This window comes from Papilio machaon, chromosome 21 (assembly GCF_912999745.1).
Source record: "Papilio machaon chromosome 21, ilPapMach1.1, whole genome shotgun sequence".
NCBI lineage: Eukaryota > Metazoa > Arthropoda > Insecta > Lepidoptera > Papilionidae > Papilio > Papilio machaon.
This window is the reverse complement of record NC_060006.1, coordinates 4,476,607-4,489,425: the sequence shown is the minus strand read 5'-3', so window position 1 is coordinate 4,489,425 and position 12,819 is coordinate 4,476,607. Positions and strand designations below refer to the sequence as shown.

Below are 12,819 nucleotides of genomic sequence, written 5' to 3'. Positions count from 1 at the left end.
AAATACAATACCAGTCTAAAAAAATTTATATAATTGACAGTTTAAAACTGTTACAAGTAACAAGTGGCATGTTAGAATCGTGAGACTGCTTTCAGTTTGTACTAACCTACCAACACAATAACAGTTATTTCTCCACATACACTGCTAATGTTATCGCAAGACATCACTAGTGTCACAATCTTGACAGTTAAACTTTTCAGTAATAATGGCGCACTTGCGAAAGGTGCATACATTCCTGTAACTTAAGTTTGTATATTGTGGTGAAGTGAAAAACAAAGTTGTTTTAATGCCGTACCGCAGGCGCTTCTCGACCAAGATGACGGATTATGACGACGATATCACAGTCGTCGATGTTTATGATCTGGCATCTGATATCGGGAAGGAATGTGAAATAATTATCGAGAAATACGGCCCTGATGCTGTAACAGCGCTGTTGCCGAAAGTTATTAATGCTCTTGAACTGCTAGAAAATTTGGCGGTGCGAAACGAAAAAGAAAATCAGTCGTTACTCGAACTTACAGCTAAGATTTCACAGTTAGAGAATGATAAGATAGAAAAGGCTGAATATAGACAACGCTTTGAGAAGGTAAGCTGGAGAGGTCATTGCTTTATAGAATTATTGGTACTGGACTTGTAAACGCACGAAATATTAGTTTCGACATTAGTGTACTCATTGGCGATACTTGCAACAGCGTTATGTCGAGCAGTGCATATTGCACGACATTGATAACATCGCGTTCGCTTATTAATGTTTTGCACTACTATGTGTTTGTTTTTTACGTTTATCGTACATGTAGAACTACTGTTGGCTGTTTAAAACTTTACCTTTGTTATGGTTCTCAATAATTTACAGACTTAAGCTTGCATTTTAGTTGCAATCTTGATCTGACATCAACAATAACGTTTTTGATATAGTAGGTATGAAATACAACAGCTCTGTAGCCTTAATACTATAATTGGATTGAATTTATCCTGCATGCATGACTTATATTGCACTACAAACATACATATAGACAAATGTATAATTGATTTGGTGTTTTATAACTTCATAATCTACTTCAAGTGACTACCAAAATTAATTAAAACCAATTTTTTTATACCCTTAATGTGAGCGTATAGTGTTAAAACTCTGACACACAAAAATAGTGTTATCTCTTTTTTTTCAACAAGTAGGAGAGTGATGATTATTTTTTTGTAAGGTTTTGGTATGTAAGGGTTTGCCTTTTTTCTGTTTCGGTATTGGATTTTTTTTTCCTGGATGCGGGTTGCACAGGACCGATCATGGCAATCTTTGGTGGAGGCCTATGCCCAGCAGTGGGTGTTATGAGGCTGAGGTGAATGGATGATTGGAAACTCATGGTTGGGGTGAATACAACAATGATAGTTATTAAAATTATTAAAATATAAGTTACATGTTTTAATTTCCTGGTTAAATGTTTAATTATAATATTAACAATTATAAATAATATTTAAAATTTTCAAAAGTTTAGATTTTTGTTACAAAGTATGTTGAGAATGGCTCAACGTTTTTTTTACAATACTTATAACAACCTGTCCGATAAAAAAACTCCATACCACCTAAGATATGTACATCCTATTTACATAACTCACAAAGAGATTAATGTTTTTTTTTTTGGTGGATGGGTCCTATTCCTGATGCTATGTTCTGCCTATTTTAATATGGTTAAATATTTATTTAAATATAAAAACTTAATGTTGAATGATCAAGACCTAACTTGAATAGTAAATTGTAATCTAATAGAAGACAAACAGTACAACAATGAAGTTGAGTTAAATGAAATGTCAGTAGTTCAGGGATCTCTATTTCATATGTACAGTCTGTTGACAATGTCTCAGTGCAAGAATTCATCTTATTGTGTCATCAGTCAGTGGTACTCAAACTGAACATTATTTAGAAAATAAAATGCTATAAGCTATTTTAACTGTAGTGATTAATAAATAAGTTTATTAAAATAATTTGGACATTGATATTATTTGCATATTAATGAAAATGGACAAATGAAATAACAAATATTGGTATTATTTATTAGTTGTTAGTAGTTACTGACAAGACCTTTTCGTATTTAAAAGTAGTGTGAAATAACTGTATTTTTAGACAAAAACTAAGCATCTGAACAAATGTACACTCCGTTCGCTTCAAAATAAATTAAAACTTAATAAGTAGCCTATGTGTTCTTCCAGACTATGTTCTATATCTGTGCCAAATTTCATCAAGATCCGTTGAGCTGTTCCGGAGATACCTTTAAACAAACATCCTTTCATCTAAACATTCGCATTTATAAAATTACAGTCAAAATCTGTTATAACGACATCGAAGGGACTACTCATATTGAGTCGTAAAAACCGATAGTTGTAACAACCGGTGACAGGTATTAATAGGAAAGATATGTATATTCATGTAGGAAATTAAACCGCATTTTGTTTACTTCAATACAAACGTATCATATAAAAGAACAATATCATTTTTCCATAATTTTTGTATGCATAAAATCTGTAATTTTAGTTTGTTTGAAACACTTCTGTCGTGCATACACATTGTGTAATTCACGTTGGATTTTAATCAGCGTATCGTCACAATTTCCCTGCATGTGGAACTCTTCATTAAAAAGAACAATCACTTCCTTACACTACACTAACAGCATTAAGACCGTCAATCAAAGTTGGCACTGTAAATTGTTCTTCCGAGTCTTCCTGTTCATTTTCATTTTCCTCTTGAACTTCACGTACAATATCATCCTCCGTAGCTGGTGCACAAATTGCAATAGACTGATCTACATCAATGAACTCGTGTGTTTCAGTAGTAGATAAAGCAGGTCGTAATTTTTGCATAGCAGTGTAATAGGTGACGTTGAACGCTAGTTGAAAAACAGTAGAAAATAGGAATGAAACAGAAAACATTGAAATCAATGTGAAAACAGCAAATCTACTGTTAAAACAGTAGGGTTGGTAACACTGGACTTAAGAGATATGACGAAGCGGGCCTTGAGGCTACGGCATGCATGTGCTTTGTTTCTAAGAATTACAAAAGACCCTAAACTTTGTTTACTTTTACGATAATAGCCATTGACTTTTATACTGTGCCAGATGTGGATACTGTTACCTATTCAAATTGTTTATAATTCAGCTGAGCCGGTCGTTCTACTGATATAATTCTCCGAAAACATTAACCAAATGTGGTCGCTTAATGCGGTATGTCGTAGTAAACAATGTCGTAAAAGCCAATGTTTTCGATAAAGCAGTCATATAACATTCAGCCAGGACCTTTGATTTTGGTCAATTTAACCGGTATGTTGTTCTAAACGATGTCGCCATAAACGGTTTTGACTGTAGTAGGATTAAAATATACAATAATAATTCCCTTCATCTGTAATTATAAAGAAAAAAGATTTGATTGTCTGTTTGTTTGGTTTCAATAGGTTCCAAAACTTCAGATATAATTTGAAAATGTCATTGTTGGAAAGCTACGCTATCTCCAGGTGACATAGACTATGTTTATTACTAGATTATTTTTAATTTTCTGCATACGAAGTAGCTGGAAAATGCTGGTTTTAAACGGATTTATTTCTATCTAAGATGTCACTGTGAAATGGCATAGTTTAAAAATTTACTTTATTAAACAATACGTTTTTTTTATTTGTTACTTTAGAATGGAATTGTAACATAATAAATAGGATAAATTGTACTTTTTCATAGTTTGAGAATCATTTACCTTAATGTGGAGAATGCAAGATATTTTAGAACAAATTGCTATCATTGTATTTCCGTACGTCGGTAAACGTTGATTTATTCAGATTTTAAAAGAACATTGTGCTTTTAAAGATCAAAAGACAAGATGCCATAGTTAAAGGAACTTAACTGGACTGTAACAATTGAACCTGGATCGAGAGTCCAAGGAACCAAAATAATTTTCACGCTTATACAGTTTTATCTCTTACCCGAGTTCCTCACTTGCTCAAATAAAAGTAATTGTAAGGGAGCAAAAAATAAATATCTCAGGATTTTAATAGTCGAGGCAAAAGTTTCTGCATTCAACATTTTCATATGCATCAGCTTGCCAGGAGTCAGATGTTTGCGTCGGCAGCGAGAGTATACCATTCAAAATCAATGTTGAATGCAGCTGAATTTTCACTGTGAAAAAAAAACATGTTTTAGCTTTTGGTGCAGGTCAATGTGTTATTTAATATGTTAAAATTTTCTGAAAAAAGAACACTCATCCTAAAGTAGATTTTTATGTGAATTAAAATAAAGCTTGTCTTTTAACGCATAAAACCTCTTTTTAAGAAATTTTAATAATTTTATTGGTAGTCTTACGATGATTTCTTGTTAAAAAAAACATTTTGTCATCTTTCGGTGAAAAAATATTGTGATGAAACCTTTACATATTTGCTTAGAAAAATTCCGCATTGGGACAGCATGGTTTGACTATGGCCTTGTCACCCCTAACTTGTGAAGGCTCTAAGTTCCTCCCTGAGGACAATGAGTTAATATCATACGACTCATTATCTTTAAAAAATGAGCTGCGTGCGTTTGAAGCACCCAAAAGCGATGAGCATGTATGCGTAGATATCGACGCTGGAAAGCATAAACGCTGTAACCCTTGAAATCGCGAATATGTTTTTCACACGTTAATAATTTCAACCATTATCAAACGATATTGATTTTATTATAGGTTAACACAAACTACACAACATTGTTAAATACCGCATGCTTGTAGGCGTATCAGCTCACGAGTTATCATTTTTTGGCTCTCCTGTAAAGTTCATACTTTCGGGGTTACAGCGTTTACGCTTTCCAGCGTCGATATATGAATGTAAAAGAAGTAAGAAGGGCGTGTCAGGTCAAATGGAGGGTTGTGGACTCTGCCTAATGCATTGGGACACCGACTTGAGTTATGTTGTTTTTTTATAATTATTGTAAAAAATTATTACTTAAAATTTTTGAGAATGAAGTAACAAATGAATTCTCTGCCTTCTGTAACACATTCTCGGCTTATGTAAATACATTTGCGTATGTAATTACTATAAAAAGCGATAGGTCAGTGCCCGAGCTCTTGCATTTCAATGTCGGCTTTAGTTTAACTGATACTCTTGTGTGTGATTCAGTATGAAAGAATGTATTCACTACATGAATGACTCTGCAGCTTAACGTACTTCTTCTCCAAATTAATTTAAACTTCGTCAAATATCACGTTTATCAGATCGCGAAATTTTCTTAAAAAGGGATACAAAGCTTTTGCTTCACGTATTATTTAATGTTGAATCTTATGAACTGTGATATATATTTCAATTAGAAGTGAGTTACGAAATCATTTAGATTACATGTATTAAACCTTTATAACCTTTTTCCCTGTTTTCTGTATTTTATAGCACTGTCTGTTCTTTTAATATTATTTTGAATGAATCACTTACTCGTTAGCCAAATTATACAACGAAAAACTCGTAAAGGTATATTAATGTTCATTGTTCCCATTTTCAAAGTTATACTTTTCATTATGTATTCAAAAACAAATTCAACAATAATATCTCTTAATTAAAATGTAACGACAAAGGTAAGTTTGTAGGATTTTGTAGGTATTAAATGTCTTTTATTTTTATAAGTTTTTCATTTACTCTTCTAGATAGAATTTAAAATGTAATTAACTTTAATGATTTATTCACGCAGTTGATTAACATATTTATATATGCGGATGGCTATTATTACCACTACAAGGTAAATGTTTGCGATTGTTGTTACATGTTACATGATATTCTACTAAAAGACATAGTATTAACTTCGTCTTTAGTTTTTCTTTTTTATCCCATTGTTCTGGCTTTGATTTCTGTGGCTTAAGAATATTTATATGACATTTTATCTAAAACAAATCACACATATAAAATTCGGGTTCAATTTTAATATACGAAAATAATCTCTATGTGTCAGGAAATAGAAGCTATCGAGGAGCAATGGCGGACGGAATCAGCGGACCTGGTGACCGCCGTGGCACGTTTGCAGGACGAGAACAAACGTCTCAGACGGACTATAAATGCGCCTGCGGATGGTAAGTACTTTATTCCATAAGACTTAAACCACTGACTCGTATTATCATTGCAATGTATTGAAAATCGTAGTAGTACTCTTTGTTTCAAGTGGAGAGGACCACACACAGTGATCAGTGGCTGATGATGATGATGATTCAATTGTGTGATTAATATCTTCGACATTAGTTACCATCACTAGCGGACTTTTGAACTGTATAATTAACCTCATTAATAACTAGCTGTCGGCCGCAACTCCGTCAGCGCGGAATAAAAAAAAACATAATATGTAGCCTATGTGTTCTTCTAAACTATGATCTACATCTATGCCAAATTTCATCAAGATCCATTGAGCCGTTCTGGAGATACCTTCAAACAAACATCCATCCAAACATTTGCAATATTAGTACAATTTTAAATGTAATTTGACACTTAATAACAGCTGAGCACGATTATTAGCACCTGTTTAACACTGCTGTTTAATTAAAAATTATGTGACGTTTTTTCGTCGTTAGTTTTTATTTGTTTCGTATATTATACCAAACCTCACATTACCAGTGTGGTTGACTATGGCCTAGTCACCCCTAACTTGGGTGAGCTTCGTGCCTCTCGGTGGAGATGTTAGCTGACCACGATAAATTATCAATTGCAGTCAACGAAGCCAATAACTTACACTTCAATTTATGTAGCTGTTCTCTCCCTGGTCAATTTGATCGAAACGTTTTCCATCTTCTAGATTTGATAAAAATCTAATGTAATGTCAATTTTGGAATTTGTGTAAAGTTTTATCATCCTTGTCAGATTATTGTTTATCAGAGAAATAAAATCAGCGATACCTCTTAACTACAATGTGGTAAGAAATTTTTGCGAGGCTATTCGTGGAAACGGCAGAAAGTCATCGTATTCGCTTTATTTGTAATATCTATCAAGTCGTTTAGAGATTCTAAGATATTTCTGAGGCAGGAAAATCAATATCATTAAAAAAAATGTAAGTTTTCTATATGTTATACAGAAATTTAGAGCAAACCAATTTAACTAAGCTACTTGATAGGCTGTTCAATTCATTATTGAGAAGTTAAGCAGATCTAACTTTATAAAGTAAAATTTCGAACCAGGTCCTTTAAGTAGGTTAGAAATCAAGTTTATGTAACTTATCTATATATATAAAAGAAAGTCGTGTTAGTTACACTATTTATAACTCAAGAACGGCTGAATCGATTTGACTGAAAATTGGTGGGCAGGTAGCTTAGAACCAGGAAACGGACATAGGATAATTTTTACCCCGTTTTCTATTTTTTATTCCGCGCGGACGGAGTCGCGGGTAAAAGCTAGTTACTAATATTCACATGTTGTCGGTATATTTTATCAAAACAAAATTTATCATATTTGGACCAATGTAATCGGACTTCATATAAAATTGAAAAAAAAATATCCTCCCAAAAGAGTTCATGTTTCTAAGTAAGGAGTTTTCATAGAGGTCATGTTACGTTTACTTAAAGATCGTACATCAGAGTCATTTGAGAAGATAATGCTAGCAAAATGCCGGATCCCTTTTCTAGATAAAGTGTAATGGACCATTTCCACTGATCCGGCACAATTTTTATTCAGTCTGGCTTTCTTAAATGTAGACTAGACTTTTAGAGCGAAAATGTGTCACGAAATGTTTTATATTATTTCAAGAGTTGTCTTTTAGATATAAATATGACAACTTAGGATTAATTTATAACCAAATAAAGGTATGGTAGACTACTCGTGCATAATAACGAAAAATATAATTAAATGACGTAGGCGTTGTTCACTGTAAAACCAAAGGTATATCTCTGTGTGCGGTTATAATTTCCACTGTCATTTTTTTCTAACTTGTAGTAAATTTTATTTATAATCAACTGTATTGATTAAATTTTAAGAGTCACGTTTAATCGGTGTCACGAAGAGGAAAGATCTGCCTTCACAAGAACAAATTATACCCACGAAATACCACTCATTTAACCACCCGTGTTATAGAAAACATTTTCTGTTTGTAAATTATAGGTCGCTGAGTAATTGAATTAGGTTTTGTTAGGTCACGTAACTGGGTACGGTTCAAGTTTCAAACGTCTAGATTGTTATCATAACTAATTGGTGGTGGCCAGAGAGTAATAACCTAATTTAATTCGGTATTCATGTAGAGAACACATTTTACACAATTGATATTTCGTGGGATGTATTTTTATAGTCATGGTTTGTAGTTTGCTTGCGTAGATGTATGAATGTGGAAGAAACTAGAGGTGAGCCGAGGAAGTCCGTAATTTCTGACTACCAGGTTACAGGCATTGTATTGTTTTGGAGTTGATTTATTAATGTGAGTCTTAAATATCTGTAGGTACTAGTGCACCGCCGTCGCCGGCACGCGAACACGACCAGGAGGTACTGTCCCGATTGAGCAGCACGGCGGAGAAACAGCGCGCCACGCTGCGCCATCAAGAGGTGCAGTTGCAGGAGAAGCAGCAGCTGATTGAAAGTGTGAGTACACTTCATACTACGTAGTAGACTCGTCTTTCATTTTCAGAGACCAGCCTTGTAGTAAAAACTTCGCTATTGAGTGAGATAAACGCATTAGTTCTCGTAATTTATTTATCTCTTCCTCGTTCAGTTGGTGTGTCGTTTGCCCGTTTTTTACGCGTTGATATCGTGAGGTTGTTTCGGAGAAGGGAAACTGGAATCTGCCTAGAAATAGGTTGATGTTCAAATCCTTTCCAAAATTAGTTTTTGATGTAATTGTGTCTTCAAGACCGCAATTCAATTCTATTTCTTTCAAAATAACGCAAACATGTTGATGAAATAACAAAATAATTTCTATTACTGTGTGGTAAGGTCTTAAATTGAATAATATGTTTTCTTATTTCACTTTCGTTAGTATTGCTTCGAATAAATCGATTCTCTGTATTAGTTCGTGCAAATAACTGTTTGCGTGCGTTTAACAGTGTTGTTTCGTTTGCTTCGTACTAAATGAACTTGAACGCAATGAGTATTTTTTTGTTCACAATTTGTTTTATAACTGTTAAGAAATAAAAATAGTTACACAAATATAAAAGACTGCTACTGGACATAACCAATATTAAATGTTTGGTAATCTCATTGTGGTGATATTTAAAAGCATAATTGCCTATGCAGATACACAAACTAGCGTTAAATTTTATGGAATAAATGAACATTTTAACTATATTTGTCTAGTTTCAATAGAATTTAGTAGCTTTAAACATAGTTTATGTTGTAGTATTTACTCCGTCTCCATCGAGGAACACGTCCCGAGAATTTGCGGCGCAATGTTGGTGAATATTTCACTCTAGCACACAAATTATTACGATGCCCAACATGTTAAATGCTGCTCACGTTTTGATCTTAGATTTTTCAAAAAATATTGTTTATACATTTTATTAGACATGTGCAAATACGTTTCCTAACGATTTATTATTTACTAGCTGTCGCCCTCGACTCCGTCCTCGCGGTATTAAAAATAACTTTATTAGTAGCCTACTGGGGTGTCCCAGAAGTAAAGAGACAATTGAATGAAATTTTTTTTGTATGAAAAATTGTATGTCAACTGTTCAGTGTGTCATTATAAATTATGCATAATAATAATAAAAATACAATCTATATCAAATTTGCTCCTGCGATGCCTATATAGCTGATTTTTCTCAAATTAATGCATGCACGTCTCATGACTGCTTTTCAAGAAGTTTTTTGGCCAATATAGTTCATCTTTGTTTGAAAGATGTCAACGTTTTTGATTTTTCTGAATACTTTATATATTCCTTTTTAAACAGAGCCCAAAACATTTCGATACTTCGAGCTTGAGAAACATTTGTAGTATTGTTTTACGTCGATATGAATTCGACGCCCATAGATTGCAAATATCGAGTGACTTCAGACTCGTAATAACACGAAGCCATATCCGGCTAGAATACAACGTCTTCCCTCCGATAATACTTGTCTATAAACGGTATTAATCGCTTCATAATACAGTCTCGAAAATAAATTTGTGAGTTCATAGACCGTGTACAGATAAATGGTTCGGAAACATTGCCGTTTTCGTCCATAGCTTGCCAAACCAGATACTTCTTAAAAAAATTAGCCTTTGTTTTAACTTTTTCACTGTAATCCAACTCACCACGACTGGTAGCGTGGAAATATTGCTTCCCAGGAATATCAGAGGGGTCAACCGGTACGTAAATTTCATCAACAATTATGAGAATTTTTTTCAAAATTTTTTGGTAAACTCGACGGCAACCTCGCTTAGCACGCACTTCTTGGCCTTTCACGTACTTAGGAGCGGACAATTTCACAAAAGTCTTCATGCCCAGATCTTGAACTTTAATTCTGGATATGATTGACATAGATATTTTCAATTTGTGAGCCGCACTCCTCACAGATGTTGACGGTGGTTCTTTAAAAACCTTTTTTACCTTATCTATGTTTCGATCAGTTGCTATGGTACATTGCCTTCCCGGAATCTTCTTAAAATCAGTCTCTCCTGATTCTTCATACGTTTAATTATCCTGTAGATACTTGTTTTTATAACCCCTTCTTGAGAAAAATTACGAACTGCATCGGATTTCCCATTCTTAAAATTGTACTGAATTACTCTTTTTTCTAACGATTCACGTTCGGTCCGCTTCATGTTAGAAAAACATCGACAATATTTGCAAAACCACGCGAATTTGACAGATTTGTTACCGGTGATTATTATGGCAAGAGTTATTTTATTTTTTGAAAACCTTTTTCTCGGCCGATATGAACACTCAGTTTTGTCTCTTTACTTATGGGACATCCTTTATATGTTCTTCCAGACTATGCTCTACATCGATGCCTCTCGTCAAGATCCGTTGAGCTATTCAGGGAGATACCTTCAAACAAACATCCATCCATCCATCCATTCTTTCGCATATATTTACAAATGATTAAGGTCATTAAACTTGTGATGTGAAGAGATCTTCGAATCTTCGATTTTCCTAATACTAGGATTAGGGAATAATTTAAATCATTACACGCTGAATATTTGAAGAGAGTCAAACTAAATACTAAATAAATATATGCATTGTAACAACGCTCTTTAGCGACTGTCGTGTCAAACTCGTATTGTACATCAGAAAGACTACAGACTAGTCGGTCATGAGCTCATGAGTCGATGCTCTATAAGCGATGCCATGTCGGACGATGTCCTCTTATACGTCACGTGACCGGCACAATTGTTGGATGACACGATAAAAAAACCCCTACCATGGAAACCGGTCTTAAGTTTACAAGTAAATTTCATTGTAAAAAAACTTATATTAAAGACTCGCGTTTAAGCAACTGCGTCAATTAGATTTTTTTATTGATTTAAAATTTACCACTATCAAGCCATTGATGTTTTATTTTTATTTTACATCGGTATAAATGCAATTTTAAAACGTAACTAATGGCTTATGGTCTTACTCAATACCTTTCACTGTATACTATTGTCCATCACAATCTGCACAAACATATTCCGCTATATTATGATGTCACGTTTTCATCTGGATGTTTCCAGATTATTTCAAGACTTCACCGTCATCTGTAGTTTAAAACAAAGCATAATTCAGTTTAAATGTGTTTTATTCCAGATATAAGAATTATTATAACTATAGTAATTTGTAGGATTTTCAAAGTGGTGCTGTAATGAAGTTACAGTTACAGTTTGTCGTAGCCGCTGGGAATTGTTACCTGGTACGAACCTTGCTAATTAGACTGCCTAATTAAATCCAACTAAGAGTTGTTTTCTTGTTGGCAAAAGGGATTTCGTTTCTGAGTTTGAACTTCTTTTTTTATTTATCCCGAGGATACATATTTTAGGTGTTTAAAGATTGAAGGAACAAAATTTAAGATTGTTTATAATTATTATTTTTTAAAGATTGAAGTAACCCTCCCCCCACAAGGCCCCACCAATCACACAAAATTATATATCTTTTGTTGCCCCTTTTTTTCTGTAAGTGAATGATTATTGAATGCTATTTTGCACGTCTGTTCGACTGTACTTTTCAATTGGTAACTCAAGTTTAGTAAAAGGAAGTTAGGAAGACTCGCCGTACATTCACCAACCGTTAATCAATTTATCGATCATATAGTGTTCTTCTAATATTGAAGTTATAACAATGGTGTTAAGGTTCAAATTCCAATAACCGTTTTTGATTGTTTCTGTTGAATATTATTTTGTTGGGTCTTGTTGGATCTTGAACTTGTTTTACTTTGGATATTAATAACCTTTGACCATCCATCATACCAGAAAAAACTTCACATAATAACAAGGTTTGTTATTATGTGAAGTTTTTTCTGCAAAACATGGATTTTGTTTTAAGCGTTGTTAAAAAGTGTCTTAAAAATGGCCGACACCGATGGAAATATATATCTAATACTAGCTTTTACCCGCGACTCCGTCCGCGCGGAATAAAAAAAGGAAAACGGGGTAAAAATTATCCTATGTCCGTTTCCTGGTTCTAAGCTACCTGCCCACCAATTTTCAGTCAAATCGATTCAGCCGTTCTTGAGTTATAAATAGTGTAACTAACACGACTTTCTTTTATATATATAGATAAGTAAAAATAGATTATAAATCACTTCAAGAATTACTTTGCTACTCTATCATCTTTTTTTATGTCGATCGTAATGTTACTGATCTAATTAATAATGTTTTATTGCTTAATTCAAAGATAATTTATCTATAATCCTAATCCGTAATGTGTATAAATTAATTTATATTGCCTTTTTAATTTGTTTACTTAGTAAT

General features: G+C 33.5%; 1 protein-coding gene across 1 annotated transcript in view; it reads left to right on the top strand.

Annotated features, from left to right (window-relative positions):
* The first annotated feature begins 198 nt into the window (after positions 1-198).
* Positions 199-12,819, top strand: part of LOC106714478 (RILP-like protein homolog) — a 34,390-nt gene continuing 21,769 nt past the window's right edge. Inside the window, exons 1-3 of the mRNA XM_045683356.1 lie at positions 199-586; positions 5,941-6,058; positions 8,398-8,537. Of these exons, the coding sequence (XP_045539312.1) occupies positions 287-586; positions 5,941-6,058; positions 8,398-8,537 (558 nt within the window). The 5' untranslated portion in view covers positions 199-286. The remainder of the gene's footprint in view (positions 587-5,940; positions 6,059-8,397; positions 8,538-12,819) is intronic.